Source organism: Mizuhopecten yessoensis, unplaced genomic scaffold (genome assembly GCF_002113885.1).
Source record: "Mizuhopecten yessoensis strain PY_sf001 unplaced genomic scaffold, ASM211388v2 scaffold10919, whole genome shotgun sequence".
NCBI classification, from domain to species: domain Eukaryota; kingdom Metazoa; phylum Mollusca; class Bivalvia; order Pectinida; family Pectinidae; genus Mizuhopecten; species Mizuhopecten yessoensis.
In genome coordinates, this window is record NW_018408787.1 from 127,753 (window position 1) to 155,199 (window position 27,447).

The 27,447-nt window shown below is 35.4% G+C and overlaps 2 protein-coding genes across 11 annotated transcripts in view; one reads left to right on the forward strand and one right to left on the reverse strand.

Annotated features, from left to right (window-relative positions):
- LOC110463625 (malignant fibrous histiocytoma-amplified sequence 1 homolog) overlaps window positions 1-11,277 on the forward strand; it is a 47,708-nt gene extending 36,431 nt beyond the window's left edge. For 7 of the 10 annotated variants that reach the window (XM_021518395.1, XM_021518400.1, XM_021518399.1 and 4 more), the window contains 4 exons: window positions 333-3,160; window positions 3,654-3,821; window positions 4,804-4,812; window positions 9,728-11,277. In XM_021518395.1, the coding sequence (XP_021374070.1) occupies window positions 430-3,160; window positions 3,654-3,821; window positions 4,804-4,812; window positions 9,728-10,284 (3,465 nt within the window). In that variant the 5' untranslated portion in view covers window positions 333-429 and the 3' untranslated portion in view covers window positions 10,285-11,277. Of the gene's footprint in view, window positions 1-332; window positions 3,161-3,653; window positions 3,822-4,803; window positions 4,813-6,431; window positions 6,461-7,689; window positions 7,799-9,727 lie in introns of all 10 variants that reach the window. The other 3 variants (XM_021518405.1, XM_021518404.1, XM_021518403.1) reach the window with 3 other exon arrangements.
- Window positions 11,278-16,451: 5,174 nt separating this feature from the next.
- On the reverse strand, window positions 16,452-26,951 carry LOC110463633. The gene is made up of 6 exons (XM_021518416.1): window positions 26,832-26,951; window positions 24,620-24,842; window positions 19,669-19,811; window positions 19,245-19,418; window positions 18,757-18,894; window positions 16,452-17,842 (listed from the first exon to the last, which is right to left on the reverse strand). The coding sequence occupies exons 1-6, from the start codon at window positions 26,908-26,910 to the stop codon at window positions 17,325-17,327; spliced, it is 1,275 nt and encodes a 424-aa protein (XP_021374091.1). The 5' UTR covers window positions 26,911-26,951; the 3' UTR covers window positions 16,452-17,324.
- Window positions 26,952-27,447: the final 496 nt, after the last annotated feature.

Genomic DNA, 27,447 nt, shown 5'->3' on the forward strand with positions numbered 1-27,447 from the left:
AATATAGGAGATATTACATCATTTCATTGATATGAATATAGTTTCTAACGATTATTTACTCTTTGGTCTAACTTCATTACGAAACATATCATTATTACATTATCTTATTTCTGTATAATATTGACAAATGCTACCGCATTGGAGAAAGATGAAACACTGCAAGTTTTCTATTTAGCATCTATTTCTATTTAGGTAAAAACAGGAAAGCATAGGCATATTCTAAAGATCTATTTGAACTCCCTTACAAAATCGTGACAGATGCTTTCTACTGCGATCACCTCATCCAAACGTTTTTCGAATTTTATTAATGATGTTATTTCATTTCATTGCAGGATGTAAACACAGAAATCATATTAGATCGACGAAAGATTCGAGGGGAGGTAACTCTCAGCGATTCGAAGGAGGTGACGTCACAAAATAAGTGGACCAATGAAAATGCATAGGAAGCAAAAGTTTAGTGGGACTACCACAACAGCATATGCACATAGAAAGCCAAAGCGCATCAAATCTTTGATAGAACCAGTGCTCGTAATAACAAGACCAATGTCGCATATGGGATTCCAAGGTGCCCGGCATATGCATCCGGAGCGCCTGCCAACAAAACAACGCGAAAAAGCAGTGTCTCTTCGGCTCTTCGACCTGGAGAAGGAAACCATAGAAAATGTTCAAAACCTGGCAGAGACTATAAAGAGATTGATGATACCAAGTTTAAACATAAAATCTGTTCCAGATCACTTAGTAAACAAACTCGTCAACCTAGAAAAATTGGACTTGAGTCATAACTGCATTCCCGACGGAGGACTTCCAGATTCGATGAAGGTGCTGGAAAACCTTGTTGAACTCAACCTAACTGATAACCGGCTAACGCGGGTACCGGCCTCACTGAAGAAGTTGAAGTGTTTATCACGGTTAGACCTAAGTTACAATAACATAGAATCATTAAAAGGTCTCGAAAAATCAAGACGTGTTCAAATATTGGTCGTGGACCACAACAAGCTCTCAGGGGTGTTCAAAGACATTAGCCACATGAAAAAGCTCGAAGTGTTCCGATGTAGCAATAACAACATTCGGGATATAGGAACAGATGTACGTCAACTGAAAAGCTTGAAGGACATGGATTTGTCCTGTAACAAAATTGTCGTTTTACCTACGGACGTGTTCATGTTACCAAAACTGGATGCTTTGAATGCTAGTCACAACAAAATCACAAAAGTGTCCTCCTTCAACGTCAGAGTTCACAATAAACATTGGGTGTCCGATGTGGACTTATCAGAAAACGACATCACCAATTTCCCGGGTCATCTGCTACAAATGTCTATAAAACTAGACTTGAGTAAAAACCAAATAAAAAAACTTGATATGAACGCCATGAAACAATTAGAGCGGAATCCTGATCAGGATTTGTTTGTTGACGACAATCCTTTGACGTTTCCTCCTCCGGATGTTACCGGGATGCGTTCAATTCTTCAGTACATGCACGAGGCGCGAATTAACGCCACGGTGTATAGAGGTGTGAAAGTGGTGGTGCTAGGCTCTACAAAGAGTGGTAAGACGAGCTTGGTGCAGTCTTTAGTAGATCAGCAAGGTCGACTAGTAGACAATGCGAGTGAGATCAATGCAGGTGTTGAGGCTTATGACATGCGGATAGACTACGAGGAGCACAAGGCAGAGCAGGGCAAGTATTTGCAGTTCAGCATCTGGGATTTTTGTGGTGATCCTTTCTATCTGTATCCCCATTACGTATTCCTAGAGCAACCTTCCATTGCAGTATTGACTTTTAACATGAAGCAATACTCGTCGAACAAGTTCGACGATATGATCGGATCGTGGTTTGACTGGATGATAGCAAAAACCAACAGACTGGTCGTACTACTAGTAGGAACACATAGTGACCTTGTGTCAGAGTCGCGTCTGAAGCAGATAACATTCGATGTAAAAGCACGATTAGACACCTTCAGACAGCAACATGAGAACCTCATCAAGCGACGAATAGCAAAGATTGACGCTATTCCCGAAATCAAGGCAACTCACTCGGATCAACTTATCGCTCTCAAGAGACTACTCTCCTGTATGGAAACACTTCAGATACAAACAGAACTCATTGTAACAAGTGCAAAGGAGTACGTTGGATATGATCAGCTTCGATCAGCTCTGGACGAACTGGCCAACAACAAAAGACTTTTCCCGGACGTTATGTCTGTTGTACCGACATTTTGGGTCGAAGTTCAAAACTATATTGAAGAAAAGGGAAATACAATGATTGTGCCAATCATGAAATACGACGATTTCTTTGATGAAATCACTGATAAATTTGGCATGAAGAGGATGATGAAGGATATTACTTGCTATCTCCATGAGACTGGTCGAGTCATCTGGTTTGCTAATAACCCTGTCCTCTCCCAGTATGTGTTCATCAGACCCTCTTGGTTATTTGAGCTGCTCAGACATGTTTACAGACATGATCAGATGGCTGTGCTTAACTACGACACAAATGATTCATTCAAGGCTATCGGGTTCAGCATCAACCGCTTTGAGCGCTACAAGAAGTTGCTTCTCGAAGAGGGAATCATGGAATCCGAGTTGCTGAGAGGAATTTTGGGACATCTGCTTCCTATGGACGACAACGGTCCTTTCAGCATTGTGGAAACGTTACTCATCGACGCTTTCCAGGTCGGTTATCCCATTCAAAGAAGGAAGGACAACACATACAGGTTCCATGTTGATCCAGACGAAGACGGTAATATCCAAGTGACCAAAATACTCATGCCCTGGCTCCGAAAAGTAGATGAATCCAAGGATTGCCTGGAAAAATGGGACAAAATCAAAAACAGGAAAAAATTAGTAGCTTTGTTACAATTTCCAAAGTACATGCCACCGGGATTGTTTGAAATCATTAGTGTTCGCTGTCAAAAAAAGAAAAAGAACAATTTGAAATATCTGGCACAATGGGGAGGGGGAGTACTTGCCGAGCACACTGAGGAGATTGTACTTGTTAAAATCAGTTACTGTCAGAGCAGTAACGGAAAAGGAACCAACCTCAAGTTTGAGGTTCGTGATAACACCAAAGAGGACGCATATGAAGACACGCCACCCTCCAATATGTGGACTGTTCTACTGCCGCTTCTGATGGAATTCGAGGGGGTTATCAAAACCTATCATGGTAAATAATCTTATAACATGAACTTATCTCATTCTTATCTTGTTTATGTTGACATCAATACTTTAAGTACAAACTAGAAATCGTGACATTTTATATGATATCATTTACAGAAGGGACAACAAGTCCTGATGATAACTTCTGTTCAGTTAATCCAGTAGGGCCCCACTTGATAAAATGTTGATAAAAATATAACATAACTGTTGTTCAAAAAGATCAAAAAAAAAAGATATTGTAAAAATATAATAATTGTAATCAAACGTTATGTAAATATGTGCGGCAACGTTCGATGAATTCAAGTCATTCACATAACACAAGGCAAATTCACTCAGCCGTTAGTATGGTATCAATCTCAATATGGTAATCCAAGACTACAGAGACTTTATGGCAGCGTGATTCATTTAGATAGCTGCCCTTGTACACCATTCTTTCATGATGAAGTGTTCGATTGGTTGATTTTTATGTGTTTCCATTGGTTATTGTCTTACTTGTGTAGGTGTTCTGGTGGAGAGGCTAATGCACTGTCCCCGCTGTGAGGAACCCTCCTTTATTGGGGAGTGGCTTACCCCTTCTGACACACAGACGCTAGAAACCAAAGAATGTGATATGTGCAAAGAGCACGTTGACCCGGCATATCTCGTCCAACCACGCGAGAAGAAGCGAGGTAAGGTTACTTTTGCATCAGCTCTTCATTTTTATGTATACACGCTAGCACGGAGCAGGTTACATCACTTTATTTGAACAAATTGCTCGGTTCACACATTGTGTAGGTTTTACGCTTATGGTGAATGGGTACTGATAATGCAACCGTGTTTGTGTTCAAAAGTGTACACATAAGTATATATAATGTGTAAAGAAGGGAAACGATTTTAAAATAAAACAGAAACGTATAACTTTTATTTTGCAATTTACTTACCATGCTGCAAGATCTTAAAATAGATATTGGAACTGCGATACCCAACGGAATTGATTTTTGCGCTACACCGTATTTTAAGTATTTAGAAATGCTTTAACGTATATGATGTAAGTCATTGTTGCTGATACTTTCTAATCTATAGAGTATTGACGCTCTGGTAATTTTGCCATTTTAATTGCCATATTTGTTTGTTTAGACAAATACCACAAAACAATATCCAATGAGACCACAGACATTTACGTTCACTTCAAATCAAACGTAACATATGTAATACGAAAACACTGCTCAGACGATGTTCTAGCTCTGATCACCGAGTATTACCGTTAGTAATAACACTGCAAAATCAAAAAAGCTATCACATTTGAAAATATCCTTTACAACCTGATTCCCAAAAGAAACACATTCAGAGTCACGTTCTTCGCGAAGGTATTTTCAACAAATCTGATCAAAGTACTCCTAGTCGTTTTATATTCCGTTCATACGTTTTATCATGTATGGTATTTATGTAAGGCAGTTGTTCACTTATTTGTAAAAATATTTCCATATTATTTTTTCACGTGTCTGCTTTTAATGTATACTTCAATCTTGTTTTTTATGATTATTTATACTAATTTAAATCACTTCAATTCACGTTATCTTAAATTTTTATGTTATGACTGAATTATATTTTATACATATATATAATCTTATATAATAAAGATTTTTACATCTATTATCATTCGAATTCTAGACCGAATAAGTATGACATTTTATTTTAATGACTACTTCACACATCTTTCTTTCCTCTGTTTCCTATTGTCACAGCTATGGTGTTTTATTGTAGAAAGTAGACTCACAGTTTTCTGACTGTTAACTACTTCACTGTTCTTCACAAACATATATCAATTAATACAATTATGACCTTAACTTACCATGTATATCACCAAGTCAGCTAGATATTCAGTGAGGTCAATTTGTTTGGTTATATGTGATTTTCCAAATTGAAACTATTGTGTCTTGATATACAATGTTGTGCAACATTATTAATTTAACAAATTCTTAATAGTCTGATGTATTTGAATCATATATTATTTTTTTCATGTTGGAAATTTGTCATTAAAACGTAAACAAAGTTTTTTCTTTAAAGTCTGGTCTTTATAAAATGTAGAATATTGTTATTAGCTGCTAAGGTGTATCAGCGGTTGGTTAAAGGTAAGGCTATGGGTTTCACCAGTAGACAACATTAACACAAGTCTGTTCTGTTTCTACTTTAGCTGACGATAGTGAGCCTCATTTTGTTATGAAGACATGCACAATAGACAATAATTTCATTAGGAACAAGTGATTTATAAAGGGGTGATACGTATCATAAATTATTCAAAATGGTGTTTCATTTCACACAAATGCAATTTCAAATGAAACCCGAAAACACGTAATGACTTGGGAGAAATACAAAATTGCATGAACAATTTGTGCCTAAATGTCGTAGGTTATTACGTTCCAAATAAAAGTAAGACCACGGTTGTTTGTCGTTAAGCGTTAGCGATTTATAATGTCTCAATAATAGACATATTTATCTAAATAATGTCCATTTACTTGTGAGAATAGTGTTTGTGATATATGATATATGGACTGTATGGTCTGTTTAGGCTAATGACAAACCTGGTCCTACATTTTACCTTCTAACTACAATCATTTCTCATTGTAAACAAACGAAAACACTTGTATTGTCAAAATATAGGTATAATAGTTATTATAAACGTAAAGGAAAGCATCATCTAACATTTTACAATGACACGTGTTTTGCATTATGTAGGCCCTAAACACATACCTAAAACAGGATCATATTTTGGTCTACATCTGACACGACCAATGGAACTACATTGAATGCAATACATGTTAACAAATAAAATGTCAACCATATTTATACCCATCTTGCATGAACGTGGGATAATATTTGAAATGCTATGATTATCAACACAGACTCTGGCTGTATAAACATGTAAATGAGAAAAACAGGTTCAGGATCACATACCGCTAAAATAGATAGATTGCTGTATAAAACCACTGAACTTTAATGACATCCCACAACCTATTGTATTTTGCATCCTTTCTTTTCACAAAAAATGGCAAATTCAAAAACGTGGAATTAACTCAACTTGTATATCATATATAGAATTACCAAAATTATCATGTAAGAAATTTGGATAATGATATCCCTGTAATAGAGAATGTGCCTTTAATGCACAAGAGCTCAACATAGACCAACAGGTGACTGTAATATTTATCGAAGATGGGAACGATGAAAGTTCCATATGGTATGTTTAACAGTAATACATTGCTGTATTTTATGAATGAGTAATGTCTTTTCTTTTACAGTTGACCTTAGGCGTAATTTTCAGTTGGAGGTATAGGGTTACTATACTTTATTTAACCATGTTATACGTTACCCAGACTCCCCTGATGCCCCGCCCCCTTGACCTCCTTCCAATATTAACATGTTATAACCAGACATTCAGTATTTTATTTGCTTGCATGATCGCATTGCTTTCCAGCATTTTAAAAAAGCTAACTATATTCAAATGATTACACCCGACAATAATTTTGGTCGAGACAAGCTGTTCTAGGGCAAAACAACAAAGATGCAATATATATTAATCTAAATTAATGAGCACAAGCATCTGTGTGAAAAGTGAAATTAAATTCAAAAACAATATGAATTGTTAAACACTACAGTCGAAGATTAACGTGAAGTGTTTGTATTCTTTAAAGTTTGATCATCATTTTGTTTACTTTATATAACTAACACTATTCAGTGTATTTCTAGTGACATCACATCACGTTATATGTATATAGTTCCGTTTATATTGGAATAGCAGCTAATTCTTGCTATATTGGTTGTAAATACAAAATGAGAATGTGATTAAGATTCATACTCAGAAACGCAAAAACATATGCATCGTTTATAAAGTATACAGCTTCAGTCACATTGCTTTACGACATAGTTGGTTGTTCCACGTATTGGTTACAAACAGTGCTGTTTTAGCTTAGTTTGTAGATATTAAGTAACACTGTCGTCTATATGGTTGGAACGGTTGGAAAACTGACAATAAGACCCTGTGATAAAACAAAACCCTTGATAATACAGGCTCCAAACAGTATATGTGTAAGAATATTCTTTTCTTGCAAGAAACTGAGGTGTCGAGAGCAACGAGTATTTACTGCATGTCTAAATGGGAACCTTCCACTTCAACCACATAAACGTGATAAACTTCATTTAGAGCACATATCATTGCTTTTAGTGCCAGTCACAACAATTGCTTTCAACAAAGCAGAAATGTCTTTGCTTGGCAAACATGCTCTTCCTGCATTGATAGGTAATAACATGATAGTCATACTTGAAATTGCAAGTGAGCTTTAAATATTCCAGTTCCGTTTAATATACACTTACCAAAGGAAAACCAAACAATTTTCAATTGTTATAAAGTTGTATCATATAGTATTTAAAGCCATATTCGTTATTGTTATAACGACGAATGTCTAAGCAGGAAGATCTTGTTTCACCAGCTCACTTCAGCTTGTCATCAGAATTGATTTTTAAATACTGAGCGTCCCATGTACTATTGTTGTATTTCAGTCGATTTATATGAATTAAGAGCTAGAATAAACGCAACAAAACCAGACATCCTCTCAAATACGGAAACAAATAGTCATCTTGATCAGCATGGCTTTAAGATGAGAGGGACGTAAGTAAAATGTGATGACGTGTCGTGTGTCCATATTGTGATGCCGTGACGTTTGCCCAAAATCTGATGACGTAATACCACAAAATAGTTTACACGTATGTCATGTCAAAGTTACTTATTGATTTAAGTGTCTTTATGCGTGCTATTTGGATTTAACGCCTCGTGCATGTCCATATATGTTAATACACACGAGAAAGCTGTTAAGTTTCATGTTTGTTCACAATGATTTGTTGCAGGGGAGGCGACTCCTATTAAACAATCGTCTAACTCATGATTTAATTTGCAGTGATATAGAACGAGTACTAAATTGCGGTACATGGCTTATGTCTCGGGGAAACGAAACAAAAATACCAAATAATTTCATATTTTTATTTTTCCTATTATATACACCATAACAATAATGATATCATTATGAGGATGTTTGAGCTTATTTGTGAACATAGTCATTCGAAACACAGGGATTGTATATGAATGGATAAGAAAGAAAAAAAGAAAAAATACTCAAATATATATTACATATGTTCCTCGTAAAATTATCAATATTGTTAATATGTATAGACCGTTTTACTAATCGTCCATGTTTGTGACTCACCCTATTTGTAGTTGATATACTGTTCACCTAACACGGATCCCAGAACTAACCTCGTAACATGTCGTATTAATTGAATTCTTCTTTTATAGTTGTATGTCGTAATGAACATGTGTTTTACAAAACCATCGATAACTGTTTTAAAGTATAGTCATAACTGTGAATTATGGATGTTTATATAACTAGAACCAAACACATTTCATCGTTAACGGTAAATAAGTATTTTTATCGTAAATAATATATATGTATATGATTTGAGGAAAGATGTGACATAGTGAATTAAAAAAAAATAATATATTATTAACAACTCTTAAGTTTTGCAATCATGTACCGTATGTGTTGTATCATGTCATATAAAAAAAATGAAAATGAAAAAGAGATGTGACAGAGGTAAGTATAAGTTAGTACGCGGTGACTTGACCATACTATTATATTATCATCAACTGATAACAATCCATATAAATGATCCATTCATTGATAAGTTAAAACTTTGTATCCATATGTCACTCAGGCCAAACCATCGCCATTACATTAATGGCTACCCAGTACCTATGGTATTAGCTGGTTTATTGGCGTGATTTTGTTTTCACACCAGATCAACACCTCTTGTTTTGCTACTTTTTATATCAAACAATATTGCATCGAACTTGTAAAAGTGTTTTATAGGATGTAAGCTATAGTGTTAAGTAATCGTTACAATATCACACCACACTTGTAGAAGTGTTTTGATTTGATATATTGTGGGGTAGAGTGAGAAAACAAAGGTTAGGAAGTAATGGTCAAGAAAATTAAAATACCAGTAATATCATCAATACAGAAAACACAAAAATCTTACATCATCCAAATGAATATAGCTCACGTTGGTTTGGTTTGGTTTAGTATTGTTTAACGTCTGTATTGGCTTTCCTTTCTTCAAAGCAGTCTATGATGATATTACTATCTAAACAATAACTTTATAATAAAACATTCAAATAACTTTATATTAGCAGTAACAGTACTCAGCATTATATACATTATACACTACCATAAACATGTATTGTTACACATTGCCGTAATGCTATACTGATATTCGTACGGCCATTTGGTTACAAAATCTTTTAAGATATATATAGGTTTATATATTGTTATGTATTTTATTACATCTCAACTAAAACACTTGACGGTATTTCAATTCTTCCAGAAAGTATTCGATGTAAAGTGGGTTTTTTTTTTAAATGAACATAGTTAACTTCGTTTAGAAGTTAACTAACTCGGATGATCCGATTCCTAATTAGCTGGGTTTCTCTACTAAGCTATGTGATATACGTGTCCTAATATCATCTATTGTCCTTCCTTCCTAGATGATGTCCTCGCCAACCTAAGCAAGGTTCGCGCCAGGAGGAAGGCGGCGTTGATTAAGGGTAAGACCCTGCAGTCAATGCTCCTGGATGACGAGGATGTCGTAGAGGAAGGTGGCGATGAGAAGGACGACGATGCCCCGGCACTTGGAGGACGTCGGCGGGGAGGGGTACTTCCTCCCCCTGACCTCTCTATCCTGGCCGTACCCCCGGGACTAGCATTTGCTGGACTGGGGGCGACTGACGACCAACCACCGGAGGCGGATGCAGGAGAGGCAATAAAAGAAGATGAGATGAGGGAGGAGGAAGAACACGAATATAACGACGATGAGGGACCTCCCTCTAATCTGGCCTCTGACCTAGCCGCTTTTCAAGATCGTCTTCGAATGTTAGCTACGCAAGCAAATCCAGATATGCAGTTTGAGGATGACGAAGAGGATGACGAAGAGGAAGACGATGAGGAAGAGGAACTATATTTTGATGAAGACAATGAGGATGGAGACACTAAACAGAGGAAATGCACAATAGATGGATCAACTCAGACATCAAGAAGACGTTGAAAAACAAATGTCGTAAAGAATGGCACAGGCTCTTCAATGTGATTGCGTCAGAAACCTATGACAGTAGGACTAATTTACAATGATATGTTGATTTAACAAATATAATAGGCTGCTTATCAACACGTACAGAAAAAAAGTATGATTTATATGAGGAAAACAATTGTATGCAACATTACGTTTTAACTGATCTTAATAACATCTTTTATTTGATATTTAAAGAACACCTAATGTATAATTGCAGGGAATCAAACACTAAAACGAACTTATTATTATAAATTGGGTTATGACATTCACATAACCTTCTCCTTAATGTAGTGAAAATATTATGAAATACCCAGTGTACGTTGAACATGTATTCAAAACTGCAAATCATATAGTTATTCGTTATGTAGTATATACATACATATTTCATTTGCCACACATTTTCATTTGCTAGTGCATAGTAAGTACGATGAAATCTATAATTCAATATTACGATATACATGCATAAATGAATGACATCTCTGAATGTTAGGCATCAAAGACATTTCAAAACAACATGTATTATCAAATATCAAATAAATGTATCAAAGACAACACAAATCGCCGACGGTAAGGTATTTAAAACATTTATTTCGTAATGAAAGGAGAGGATAGTGAATGAAGTATAAAGTCGATATGTACAAGTAAGAGTTCCAGTTCAATAGATTTCATAGTATTTGACTACCGAATGTAAGATTTTATCTCGGAAAGGACTTCAGTTAGAAAAGTTATATCAATAGTTTGCAACAGTTCACAAACAAAATGAAAAAACAAGCTACGTTAGAACACATCTAGTTATTGAGTGGGCACGTATCTTATAAACGTCAACTAATTAGCATGTGTTTAATTATCTAGTTAAAATGCATCTTATAAACATATCCAGTAAACATGTATCTAATTAGCATATGTTATCTATTTAACACGTATACAATTAGTATATGTTATCTATTTAACACGTATACAATTAGTATATGTTATCTATTTAACACGTATACAATTAGTATATGTTATCTATTTAACACGTATACAATTAGTATATGTTATCTATTTAACACGTATACAATTAGTATATGTTATCTATTTAACACGTATACAATTAGTATATGTTATCTATTTAACACGTATACAATTAGTATATGTTATCTATTTAACACGTATACAATTAGTATATGTTATCTATTTAACACGTATACAATTAGTATATGTTATCTATTTAACACGTATACAATTAGTATATGTTATCTATTTAACACGTATACAATTAGTATATGTTATCTATTTAACACGTATACAATTAGTATATGTTATCTATTTAACACGTATACAATTAGTATATGTTATCTATTTAACACGTATACAATTAGTATATGTTATCTATTTAACACGTATACAATTAGTATATGTTATCTATTTAACACGTATACAATTAGTATATGTTATCTATTTAACACGTATACAATTAGTATATGTTATCTATTTAACACGTATACAATTAGTATATGTTATCTATTTAACACGTATACAATTAGTATATGTTATCTATTTAACACGTATACAATTAGTATATGTTATCTATTTAACACGTATACAATTAGTATATGTTATCTATTTAACACGTATACAATTAGTATATGTTATCTATTTAACACGTATACAATTAGTATATGTTATCTATTTAACACGTATACAATTAGTATATGTTATCTATTTAACACGTATACAATTAGTATATGTTATCTATTTAACACGTATACAATTAGTATATGTTATCTATTTAACACGTATACAATTAGTATATGTTATCTATTTAACACGTATACAATTAGTATATGTTATCTATTTAACACGTATACAATTAGTATATGTTATCTATTTAACACGTATACAATTAGTATATGTTATCTATTTAACACGTATACAATTAGTATATGTTATCTATTTAACACGTATACAATTAGTATATGTTATCTATTTAACACGTATACAATTAGTATATGTTATCTATTTAACACGTATACAATTAGTATATGTTATCTATTTAACACGTATACAATTAGTATATGTTATCTATTTAACACGTATACAATTAGTATATGTTATCTATTTAACACGTATACAATTAGTATATGTTATCTATTTAACACGTATACAATTAGTATATGTTATCTATTTAACACGTATACAATTAGTATATGTTATCTATTTAACACGTATACAATTAGTATATGTTATCTATTTAACACGTATACAATTAGTATATGTTATCTATTTAACACGTATACAATTAGTATATGTTATCTATTTAACACGTATACAATTAGTATATGTTATCTATTTAACACGTATACAATTAGTATATGTTATCTATTTAACACGTATACAATTAGTATATGTTATCTATTTAACACGTATACAATTAGTATATGTTATCTATTTAACACGTATACAATTAGTATATGTTATCTATTTAACACGTATACAATTAGTATATGTTATCTATTTAACACGTATACAATTAGTATATGTTATCTATTTAACACGTATACAATTAGTATATGTTATCTATTTAACACGTATACAATTAGTATATGTTATCTATTTAACACGTATACAATTAGTATATGTTATCTATTTAACACGTATACAATTAGTATATGTTATCTATTTAACACGTATACAATTAGTATATGTTATCTATTTAACACGTATACAATTAGTATATGTTATCTATTTAACACGTATACAATTAGTATATGTTATCTATTTAACACGTATACAATTAGTATATGTTATCTATTTAACACGTATACAATTAGTATATGTTATCTATTTAACACGTATACAATTAGTATATGTTATCTATTTAACACGTATACAATTAGTATATGTTATCTATTTAACACGTATACAATTAGCATATGTTATCTATTTAACACGTATACAATTAGCATATGTTATCTATTTAACACGTATACAATTAGTATATGTTAAACTATCTATCTAACACATTTCTAATTAGCATGTGTTTAATTATCTTGTTAACATTACCTAATTAGCAAGTGTTAAACTAGCTATTTAACACGTATATAATTAGCATATGTTAAACTTTCTATTTAACACGTATCTAATCAGCATGTGTTTAGTTATATTATCTAGTGAAAATGCATCTAATTAGCATGTGTTAACATATAGCTAGTCAGCATGTGTTAACATATAGCTAGAAAGCATGTGTTGACATATCGCTAGACAGCATGTGTTAACACATAGCTAGACAGCATGCGTTAACATATAGCTAGACAACATGTGTTAACATATACCTAGACAGCATGTGTTAACATACAGCTAGTCAGCATGTGTTAGCATATAGCTAGACAGCATGCGTTAACATATAGCTACTCAGCATGTGTTAACATACAGCTAGTCAACATGTTTTAACATATAGCTAGTCTGCATGTGTTAACATACAGCTAGTCAACATGTGTTAACATATAGCTACTCAGCATGTGTTAACATAGAGCTAGACAGCATGTGTTAACATATACCTAGACAGCATGTGTTTACATATAGCTAGTCATCATGTGTTAACATATACCTAGACAGCATGTGTTTACATATAGCTAGTCATCATGTGTTAACATATAACTAGTCAGCATGTGTGAACATATAGCTAGTCAGCATGGGTTAACATATAGCTAGAAAGCATGTGTTGACATATAGATAGACAGCATGTGTTTACATATAGCTAGTCAAGATGCGTTAACATATAGCTACTCAGCATGTGTTAACCTATAGCTAGACAGCATGCGTTAACATATAGCTACTCAGCATGTGTTAACCTATAGCTAGACAGCATGAGTTGACATATAGCTAGTCAACGTGTGTTAACATATAGGTAGGCAACATGTGTTAACATATACCTAGACAGCATGTGTTAACATATAGCTAGACAGCATGTGTTGAGCTAGTATATTTTATAATAATTAAGTATCTAGTTCGCTTTGATGCTATAACCAGGATTGTTACACGTAACATGATGCAAAGTACAGTATAGATAGTAATGACACTATACTAATAGGCCAATACAAATTGAAATTATCGGCTATTCCATGAAAACATCCATGAGTAGTAGGGCTATCATTATTCGAAACTTAATTATAGCTATTCACATTGGGTTTTAAGAATTAGCCATTTTATTTATTTTTCAATGTTGTATTTATTCCTTAGACTTATTTATGACATCAGCCCAACACATTTAACCTGATGATGTATCTTTGTCATGCCACAACCCTACCGATCATATAATCAAACTGATAACATTCAAAATATTGTATTTTACATCTCTAACTTTGGCATATTTCCGATATTTTTATGATAAAATCAAACGACGGATTTGAACAAAATATTTATTTAATGTAAATATAGAATCACCTATATAACTTTTGGCATATACAAAGGTATGTAAATATAATTAATTACGAACTAAAAGAAAAAGTTTTGAACATCTTCCATAACACTAGTTTTAGTATGTTACATGCTAATATGTTAAACTTCAGGGATTGGATTACTCTGTGTGAAAGTAAATGTATATATAAATATAGAAATATAAGGAAATACAAATATTATTCTTAATCAAGCAAGTGTTATAGTTCGTTATCATTAAAGAAATCTTACATATACTATTAAATAGGAATCCTTGCTGCATGTACTTCTGGTTCACATACATCACGTTTTGAAATAACGTATTTTTTGCAAGGTCGGAGACTTAGATGTACTCATTGTAAGTGGTACATTTAGCGTGAAAACATTTACAGCGTGTCACCCAGGTAATTACCCCTGCGCAAAATACGTTTTAAAATTTGAAATTACAAAATTATATACAAAAGTTCATGGAAATTACCCCTGGGCATAATTCGTTTACATTTGAAATAACACAATTATATACAAAAGTTCCTGGAAATTACTCCTGCACAAAATACATTTACATTTGAAATTACATAATTATATAAAAAAAAAAACTGAAAATTACCGCTGCGCAAAATACGTTTACAGTTTCATATAACATAGTTATATACAAAGGTTATCGTGGGAGATAGTCCGCATCTATATATATCTTTACGATCAAGTTTTTGTCATTGGTTGTTACTGTGTGTGATACCCCGTAAATCTATGTAAGCCTAAATGCTGTAGAACATCAGAGGACCATGTGTAGCTTATGACTTAACACATATTTATCCTCAATAAAGATGTCCATTAGCATTATTAGATTATCACGTCTGCATATACGCAGTGGTTGTGAAAGCAGCGTCGAAAGCGACATGCGATCATTTTAATTTGCATACAAATTTACTGTGAATCCATTGGAATTTTAGGGATGCGGGTGTTATCAATTTACGGGAGATCTTATGATATTAAATGACGTCAGATGAAATTTTTAATCTCCCAAAACTATTGAATATAACGTCATTAACAGAGTTTTAGTCCATGTATTAAGTTTTACATTTCACATGACTTTATACACAATCAGTTAACTTTTGAAGTGATCTTTAACACCTTCATCTCATTACATCATTAGATACGAGAAGCTTAGTAATCAAGTTGTCTTCCCACAGATGTCGTTAATGCATGTGCCAATTAATTAAAGAATAGATTCGTCGTTATATTTTAGCGATCTAACAGGTATCCATTCCATGTTTTGTAAGTTGGATATGTTTTCATCAATATTGTTTACTCACGATTCCGGATGCCGATAATCGTTCCGTTTTTGATAAAGTTAAAGCATTTCTGTGATGCAAATCCCTGCGTATTTGCAAAGGTTATCGTTATATGCAATTACCATACTGTTAATGGCCTGGTTTCTCTCTGCCTGGATTGGTTACTGTTAACGCATACATTTTAAACATTAGTTCATGTAACATTTTCTTCCGAAATATTAAGTCATTTTATTTTATGGTGAATGTGCATTTAAGCATTGAACTGCTTTCAGTTGGCATCCATAGGTAATATGAATGCCAACTGGACAAAGGCAAATTCCATGAAGCTAGTGCTTCATGTCAGATTTGCCTTTGTCCAGTTCGAATTCATTTTCCTATGAATGCCAACTGAAAGCAGTTAAATACTTATATTTTTCATTTTTGGAATCTGTTCATCTCATAGAAAATTCAATAAAATTTACTATTATTCAACATTTAGTTTAAATAATTTATGTATCGTGTATGCTTGTTCAAAGAATAGATCAGCCATCTCCCAGTGAGGTTCAGTGGTATCCAACGCAACAATTATAACGTCATTATAATGATGACGTCAACAATCGTTCCATGGCATTCGTAGCCTATATGAATGCCAACTGAATTTGGTAGGGTTATATAGTAACAATGCCATACGATAGTAAATATGTTTCTATAAACGAACTCATCAGTCATAAAATATTCATCTATTTATTACACAAACTCCGCTGAGTAAGAGTACTGAGACCTATTAGAGTATATAATTTATGACAACCTTCTGTATAGTATTGCTATAATGTAAACACTCATCATATTTATTTCAAGCAATATTTTTTTTATCTTAGTCCTTCTGAAATCTGCAAAGTATCTGTTATCATGTTTTTTGTATCAACACCCGTAATATCATTGATTTGTATTATAAGAAAGGGTGTAACTTTAAAATCTTAATATTGCTTCAAATGTTTACTGAACATATTGCGGCTCAAAGCCTCCCTAACTTTTGCAAACTCACATTTACTTTGGAAAGTATTCTTTTATAACTGTTATATGATGGTTTCATTTGCGTATTATAGTTCATTAAACTATTTGTACCTAAAGTTTTGTTATTTCTTTATGCAATATGACTTTATATGTAATATATATTGATGTGGGAAGTAGAATTCATCAAAAAAACTATATAAATGTGTATATCATTTCTCGTTTTTGATTATTGCAATGCTGGCTGTCTACACTTTACAAAAATGCAAGTAACTAAAATAGAACCTATAAATGCGATAGGAGAAGCTACTGGGTTCACTATATTTCAGTTAAACTGTTTTCTGAGGACTTGTAAGCTAAAGACGTGCCTGCTACCTTGTTCACCCGGAAACCAATCGACAGACCTAACTCTAACGTCCTGTAAAATTTCTGCCGCCTCCACTTTCTGTACACACGTACCACAAAGTTGACGTTGTCCTCCTCACTATTTCCATTAATATTCGGATTTCTTTCTATATTTCCATTTGAGTCTCCATTCGGTTCACTGGCACATTCTCTGTTTGTATCGCTGGTAGAAACGACCTGATACCGTTCCTGAGGTCGACTGCATTTCTTTTTTATGTCTTCAAACCAACTGAGAGTCAATAAGCTATTCTGTTTGAACGCAGAAGGCACCTGATGTGTATACACAAGTATTTGTTCTTTTGATGTTTTACATCTCGAAGCTTCGTCTCTTGCTAAAGTCAGCGATTTGTCTATCGAGGATTCTTGAGTAACAACGTAGATCACTGTTGCACTGGTAGGTATCGCGTCCAGTTCTCTCATTTTCGGTTGATCTGAAATAAAAGACACTTATGAAAGCATCGATCTATTGTCATCAGAGGTTCATCATTGTCAGTAATCAAAATAAGCAAAAATTACTTCCAACGGAAGCAACTGAAGATATAGTACATGTACATGGTAATAACGTAAGTACGGTGTTGTCCTTATTTCACAGATGAAGGAAGTTTTCATGCATAACCTTTCGTCTCGTACAGGAAATATTCTTTCGAAATCTACTTTGTAAATATGGATGATGCCAGTTATTAAAAGATTGGGGGAACAGTTGCGCATTACTACATACACCGGTCATTTTTAGATAGAATGTCCTCTCAGAACATAAAATTATACATTTTAATTCCATAAAAATTTCTAAAAAAGCCATTTGTAACATTTGACATATCTTCTGTACACAATTACCTATTGCATCGATGTGGGTTGATAATGGTTAAAACATATTTAATTGAAACCGAGAAAATCAAAGAATGAAATATTAAGCTAGCTTTCTGCTTAGACATAATTGCATCCGTCAGCAACACCATGTGACCACAGAGTGAAATCAAAAAGAAGTAAACCAAAATATGCAATATTGAATATAACAATCGTCATAGCATGGAAATCCCTGTTTTACCATTTGCTTAATCGTTGCGGCCCTGTTATAAGGTATGACGATTGTTATATTTCAATCATGATTTGCAATGAGTTAAATAAATCATTGAGGTATCCACAGCAGACTAGAGGATTACCTTCGATGTCAACTCGGCTGATAAAAACACCGAGTTGGAGGGTACGAATTGATCAACTAATACCTATATGGAAGGGATACATTTTGATGATGGGATAAATGTGGTAATATACGACTTGAAATGGTTACATTTTGCATGCATGATTATATTTCACCTCCTAATTTCCTCATTAATAATATACTTACATCCCAAGACGTCACCAGCAGAAGCAACATCTAAACCACGTGACGAAAGTTCCTTTTTCAGGCTGACCGCAATTAGACTGGCTTGGGTATCGTCAGTGTCATACAGTAGTGCCGTGTCATAGGTCAGTCCCTCCGTATCTGTGTACAGGTGTACAACTAGTTAAGGTTGAATGTATTCACACAACCATGAACAGTGGTTATAGATACATCATGTCGAAAATGAAATAGAACTAGTTAGGATAGACGGCTACGTCGTAACAATCTATATACCGTCTTCGATGAATCAACGATTTAACACAGAATGTGTGTTTTCAAGTAAATTCACGACATAAGATAAGCTCGTACACAAGTAAATAAGCATTAATTTAGACATATATACATTGCCCCAGATGTAGCTGTCCGAACTGCAATCTACAATGTAAATCAAGTCTCCTTTCTTCGTCAGTTATTTGATACACTTGTATAGCTTATTTCTCATTCACTCTTACCTCTTCTCTTGTGTAATACTTCTCTTCTACAACATCGGAGTAAGTAATACTTCAGAAACGGTAGGTTGATAATAACTGCATACACAATTATTAAACACACAGCAACGGAAATAACCAAACGTATCACTAACACGATAAGGTCAACTGGTTCGTCAACATCCACAATTCTCCTTTCTGAAGCGAAAACGACAACTGAGACATAAATACAAACAACCACTGGAATATACAAAGAAATAAAACATCTATTTTTAAGGTGTGATTGAAGAAGCATAACGCCAGACCAAGTTAACGCTTACTGCCGGGAATGAAAGGTTTGCACCGAATGAAACTCGGAGCAAATATGTGTACTAAAATAAATAAAAAAACTCTAACAGATGAGATACTATTCCTTACTCAGTATTACCCCGTCCAGAGTTCCACTAACCTGTTTTGTTACAGAGTGATATCGGAGGCAGTGGCTGCAAGCTTCCAAATTCAGAAGTAACGGAGAACTGGAATCTGCGGATGTAGTCCACATCGGTAACGTTAGGAATGGTCAGAGTAGTAACAAACCGGGTCATGTCCTTTCTTGGAAACAAAAGGTAGCAATAGTAAAATATGTGCGTACCAGTGGGAAAAAACACATAGCAACAGTTAAAAAGTGGTAAAACAGGGGCGCAACAATTCAAAAGTGGGAAAACAGGGCGCAACAATTCAAAAGTGGTAAAACAGGGCGCAACAATTCAAAAGTGGGAAAACAGGGGAGCAACAATTAAAAAGTGGAAAAATAGGGAAGCAACAAATTAAAGATTGGTAAAAACAGGGGAGAAACAATTATAAAGTTGTAATACAGGGCGCAACAATTATAAAGTTGTAAACTGGGTAGCAACAATTTTAAAGTGGTAATACAGGGCACAACAATTAAAAAGTGATAAAACAGGGCGCAACAATCAAAAAGTGGTTAAACAGGAAAGAAGCAATTAAAAATTGGTAAAACAGGATAGCAATAATCAAAAAGTGGTAAATTATGGGAGCAACAATTAAAAAGTGGAAAACAGGGGAGCAACAATTAAAGAATGGAAAAATAGGGAAGCAACAAATTAAAGATTGGTAAAAACAGGGGAGAAACAATTATAAAGTTGTAATACAGGGCGCAACAATTATAAAGTTGTAAACTGGGTAGCAACAATTTTAAAGTGGTGATACAGGGCACAACAATTAAAAAGTGATAAAACAGGGCGCAACAATCAAAAAGTGGTTAAACAGGAAAGAAGCAATTAAAAATTGGTAAAACAGGGGAGCAATAATCAAAAAGTGGTAAATTATGGGAGCAACAATTAAAAAATGGAAAACAGGGGTGCAACGATTTAAAAGTTGTCCATCGTAAACGCAACAATTAGAAAGTTGTCCATCGTGGACGCAACAATTAGAAAGTGGTCCATCGAGGACGCAACGATTAGAAAGTTGCAAATCGTGGGCGTAACAATTAGAAAGTGGTCCATCGTGGACGCAACAATTAAAAAGTGGTCCATCGTGGGCACAACAATTAAAAAGTGGTCCATCGTGGGCGCAACAATTAAAAAGTGGTCCATCGTGGACGCAACAATTAAAAAGTGGTCCATCGTGGGCGCAACAATTAAAAAGTGGTCCATCGTGACGCAACAATTAAAAAGTGGTCCGTCGTGACGCAACAAATAGTCCGGGGGCAGAGATGGTTGACCCTGCATTGTTGTATTAAGTTTTTTTAATGTTGATTTTGGTAGCCAAGGGTCTCTATTTTCAGAAACTGCTTGATGACCTGTTGTCTCCCTTGAGCAATTTGAGAAATTCAAGATGGCGTCCAAGATGGCCGCCATTACATATAAATGACCATAACTCCCTACCTGTTCATCATAGGAAGGTGATTTTTGTCTCTATACCTAGGTTTTAGGGGTCAAGCTATCAATTAGAACTAAGTATTATGTTAATATCGTATTACATAATAGTAATTTCCAAGATGGCTGCCAAGATGGCCGCCGTAACACTAAAACTGGCATATATACTATTTACTCCAAATTAGTCGTGAAGGTGTCTATCCCTGAGTATTTTGGAGACACATCTATCTGTATCAGATCAAAGTTCATATACTGATGATGTCATCTACAAATCCAAGATGGCTGCCAGTTTACAAGCACTGGTATATCTTCTATACTATTCAATCTTGGTGGAAAATATGAAAAGGTAAACGACCACAGGTGTTATATTATAACAAATGTTCTTTAATTGTAAATCTGAATTCTCACAGACTACCAAAAGCATATTATACAATTCATAATTAAGGATGGCTACCACTTTACCAAATAATCTACACTGTTGTACATTGTGTTGCCCATGTGCATCACAAAGACATGCAATCAGCTATGATGTCAGGTTACAGCAACCCTGATTATAGCAGGCGCAAAATATTGTGCATTTCATGTTTGCAGAGTTGCAACTACAAGCACGTGAACTGCATGGAGTAGTACTGTGGCATCCACATTTTATTAGACGTAGTACCATCTGTGGGGCTAGTTCGACTTCATCAGGTAGGGTGACTGGTTGAAGGGACTTGTTTTGGTCATCCTTTACCCAACCATATTCCGTTGAGTCCAACTCGGGTGGATTCTGCGCTTCCAGTGACCGCCATACCAAAGCCTGATAGTGAGCTCTTTTAACATTCTCTTTGAATGCCTCAGTTGTTGGTGGCAAGGTACACAACTTCGGTGTTGATGACCCTTTGCCTGTTTGTGACAGCCATACCTTTAACCTTGTCTCTGACATTGTACTACAGTCTGTTTGTCCATAGCACGCGGAAATGAAGGAGGTAGCCTGTTGAATAACAGATTCCATAGAATGCCCTGGTGCACCCAACAAGTTAAGTGAGTGCCCCGATCGAAGTGTTTTGAGTACAGTAGCCTTTCCAATTTTAAAATAGGAGGCGACGGTGTCACAGCCAGAAAGTGCATGTGCCGGGAGTATTCCTTCGACTATCTGACAATGCTTCTGCACAGTTTTGCCTATATCAACCACCGCCCTTCCTTTGATGGGGGACTCCATCAATACAACATTCTTGAGATTTGCCATGTGATGATAATGCAGCAACAGTACAAAGACGTCAGTGTCATCGGCAACAACAGTGATTTTGCTTTCTGCATTTTCCGCGGCACAACTCAAGACCTGTTGGACAATGACGTTATCTGCTTCTTCGTGTGAAGTTGACAGATCTGCCCGTGAGATGACAACTCCACCTTCACTGATTTCGATTGGCACCGGATCTGCTCCTGTTACCACTAACTTGTGATGTTGTGTGTTGTCCTCATGAAACTTCTTATCCTGGACAAAATCATCAACTATCAGTTGCATCAGTTGCTTCTTGTTTTTGGAAGAGGTTAGTAGAATCTTCTGCGCTGGAAGTTTACTGTTGACTTGCAAATGATGAGCCCTACTGACACCAGTTGCCCTAGATCCTCTGGTAACACTCTTCGTGCTGTAATCATAATATCTGTCAAATATCAGATACACGTCCTCGACCCGTAACCTTTTTCCTATGGCATATTTGAAGTTCGCTATATAGTCTTTCACAGACCCATCAGCAGGCCAAGGAACTACCCAAAGTATTGCTGAGCCATCGAGTACACTAACATTTGCACCACCAGCAACTCTATCAGACACCTCAACTTGGAGAATTTTCTTCAAGGTAGATTTAGATTTCGCAATCCTCATATCTACAGGATCATCAAACATGGACGTTGGAACTGGCGCAAGTTCATGACCAAGCACATCCTTAATGTCAATGTCCCGCCCACTAACCTGTAGGCCAATCACCCTTGCGTAAATCAAATTGGTATCAAATACTTTCACAGCTCCGACCTTCACATGCTTCCTTGCATGATCCATAGTAACAACCTTTTTCGTGATGGTTTCATAAAGTCCCTGCGGTAACCGACTTTCGAAAACTGTCATTTGTTCAGTCCCGATTGTGACAGCATTGTGGACATTGACTTCAGTTGAACCAATCTGGCCGCTAACTACATTGACTATACCACTGGGGTGTGCCGCAGAATCTAAAGGATTAATGCAAGTGTCGAGTTTTTGTCTGATTCCATCTCGGTCTTTCTTGTCTTCAGCAATCCTGGCTTTTGCCTCTTCTTTGTGTGTTGTCACCACCTTACTTTGAGTGTCCTCATCCGTCATGTCATCCAGATCAGATTCCAACCTGCTGCATGCATGCAAACTAAAGGCCCATACCTTCAGCGTTTCTGGCTTAAGCGTGATGCCAACTATCCCCCCAGGAGCATGCCCATACCGCATGAAGGTCGTCTCAATCATCATATCGCTCCAGATGCCATTCCATAAGCCATCAGAATGGTGCATAACATACTCACCCTTCATAAAGTGTGACAACACCTCTTGTGGTAGCCGTTCCATCTCACGAAGGTAGCACAACCCATATCTCGCATAGTTCACATGCCCCGCAGCAAAGAAGTATGGTAGCATTTGCTTGTAGGTTGCCAGATGAAGTGGCCAGTCACCTTCGCGCTCAGCCCGTACGAACATCATGGTGAGCAGGACAGGTTTAATCAAGACATCGACCCAAAATTATTAGTGCCCGTCTATTACAATATGATATTTTCATAATACTTAGTTCTTATGGATAGCCTGACCCCTAAAACCTAGTAGGTATAGAGACAAAAATCACCTTCCTAAGGTGAATAGGTAGGGAGTTATGGTCATTTATAGGTAATGGCGGCCATCTTGGCAGCCATCTTGGAAATTACCATTATGTAATACGATATTAACATAATACTTAGTTCTAATGGATAGCTTGACCCCTAAAACCTAGGTATAGAGACAAAAATCACCTTCCTATGATGAACAGGTAGGGAGTTATGGTCATTTATATGTAATGGCGGCCATCTTGGACGCCATCTTGAATTTCTCAAATTGCTCAAGGGTGACAACATGTCATCAAGCAGTTTCTGAAAATAGAGACCCTTGGCTACCAAAATCAACAGTAAAAAAAACTTAATACAACAATGCAAGGTTATGGGGAAAAATGGCAGTTGGCTCCCAGACTAAATTAAAAAGAGGTAGAACGAGCAAAACAATTCAAAAGTGGGAAAACAGGGGAGCAACAATTAAAAAGTGGTAATACAGGGGAACAACAATTTAAAAATGGTAAAACAGGCACAATAATGAATTTAGTTTGACATTGTGTTACAAAATTCATGTCCTTGACCATTGTAAAAACGTCTCTTCGGTAGACACTAGAAAATTACTTATGTTAGTTAAAAGGGGGTCAATGACATCATAATATCGAGAACATAATCTATGAAAGAATAAATAAACCGGTTCTAGAAGTGTGTCTCTTCACTCACCCACGGTTTTCAGTACGTATGTTATACTGGTATTTCGGATCTTCTGACAATTCTTGAAAGGTTCCGTTTTCAAAGTATCCACTCCAAAAGTGGTGTATGATGTTGGCGTCTCCGGCGTTGTAACAATCGACGTCAGAATAGCACGTCAGGTATGCGTCACTTCCGTTATGACGACAGTCACATTGGTTTTCATGCAAAGGTTTTAGTTTAGGCATGTTGCACGCTTTAAAGGGAAAGTCATATAACTTTAATATTGTGTATGCCTCTTCACTCATAACAAGACCAACTCCGGCAAGATTTGAATTAATAAGGCCAATCAAAGGGTAACATTGTTATAAATGTTACTGATTAAGTCACCGTGTGGCTTCTATATCAAAAACATATAATTTCTCTAAAAACACACAAGTACAAATAATAAGTTACTTCGACAAACAACCTTAGCTAACCTAAGTTGGGTTGCCTAATAGCGCCACAAACAACTTTCATTAAACACGTCTCAACAAAGCTAATGTCTTTTAAAATTTTCAGTAAGCAATTTAACTGTCGTTCGAGTTGTCTCCCATTGCTTAAACTAAAGCTGCCGGGGGGGGATGCAAGATCCGCTGTTTGTCTTATTGTTTATCTTAAGTATAAGAAGTTTAAAAAATAAATGATTTCAAACTACCGTTTACCATATTCTCAACAGTGAAGGTGATAGTATTCTGAGGATGCATTTCATACCTTTATGGTTGTATCAAAGGAAGAAAATCGATGGGTGTTCTTACAAACGAAAATAGCACCCGGGGTTCACTTGAGATATTTATGAAACGCTCTGAAGTCACCAATCAGCGTTTTCAGTTTTTGCGAATGTCATGACCCAACTCGGACCAAGGCTTGAATTTTGCAGTATCTTACACTCGTCGGTTCGTCAGACGACAGAACATGTCAGAAGGCAAATCCCAAATCGGATCAGTACCCAAATCGGATTACTTTTTGTAAAAATACCGCCAGGTGGTGGAGGAAACCATGCAGAGTACCCGGAGAAAACGCAATTGCGGAGGGCTATTCACGATCATAGATGTCAGACACCTTAACCACTCGGCCATCACGACACTCAGTGGAATGAAAACTAAATATTACTTTCCATACATCGATTACTAAGACCAGGTGTTCCGCAAGGGTACCCTTTTCTGCTTCATCGACGACAGCCGCCAAGGCTAGGTCAAATCAAAGGTTTGTCACGTTATCTTAGCGAGGACCAGGGTAGTGACAACAAAACAACAATGCACATTGAGTGTAACGGAAAACGTTGATATTCATATAACACAAAGAAATAGCATATTTCCCAATGAGAGTAATTATTGTGGCTACCATAAAACGTGTCCATAATCCTCCTCAACCAGCATCCTACGAAACCCTGTGTTATAGCTTTGTGCGTCAGCAGTCGACGGAAATACTGGTATTCGGAGCCAACTATTTGATATCGAATCGACTGCAACACGTACAAGATTGAGAAAGGCGGCTGAAGTTGAAGAGTTTGTTGGGTCCTTGCATGTTTTCAAGGACAGATGGGTTATACACTACTGACGTGTGTGATCAATACATTTCTTGTTTATAAAAGTGTGAAATTGAAGAACAGACAATGACTTACTATACTTGTATGACCGACACAAGTCAGCATCACTACTATAACAGATAATTAAGACATATTGGAATATTGGGGCTTGTACAAGTCTATAATAGTTGCTAGTTCTAGTATATCACCCACAAGCCCCACTCGTCCGTAGCCGCTGACCTAGACAATGATGGATTGCTCTGCCCTACTGAAAAATCAACGTACTTTTGTCTACACGTACAGTATATTATATATATAATGCACACAACACACAAAATGCGTGTAGTTTACGAATCCTTACACAAATATAACCACAAGTTACATCAGTATCATTACATTGACAAATATACAAAATTGAGGCTACATTGAAACAAATATACACACAGCACTCATTCGTCTGTTTATGTACTCTCTGCCATGTATAGTGGACCCCCCCCCCCCCCCCCCTCCCCTATAAATAACGGGACGTAAATCTTCCCTCCATCACCAGTTCCTACGTACGTATATATACTACACCTAAAAACAACACAGTTGCCTTACACACTCTCACGTGTTTTACTAGACGTGCTTGTGTCATTGTGTCTTTTTTTTAAAAGGGTTAGAAAAGTGTATACCTACCAATAGATATCCGTATTATAAATGACAGAAGTAGCACTAGGTGTCGAGTCGATTTCCTTTCGTAGTCAGGTACATCCATGTCAGCGCCTTATACTAGTTTTATTTGTTAGGATATGTTAGGCAGACGACATCCGTTCTACAGTGTACGGTGGCCCATGCTAGCCGTCCCTTTACCCGACAGTACCTACTGGAGTGACGTTTGTGTACAGTTTATTTTATGTGACAGTGTATATTTTCTACCGAGTGTAAAACTAAAACGAATATTTTAGTCCCTCTAAACATAACATTCTTAATTTCAATATTTTAATTGATTATATGCAGTTTTTATAAAATGTTAAAACAATCAGCTTATATGTCACTAGACTATGTTACGAGTAAAAGAATTATGTGTTTGGTCTATTGAAGTGCTTACAGTAACTCCTATTAAGAACTGATATACGGCAGGTCCTATAGTTATATAGTTACACCTCCGTGTGAGTGTTCACTGTCGTGTATTGTAACTGTAAAACGACGTGTAACGTTTTGTCATTGTACACAGCCGTAACTATAGTTACAATCATATACTTTGTACTAATGTACAACAGTAATTATATAGTTGCAATCATATACTTTGTAC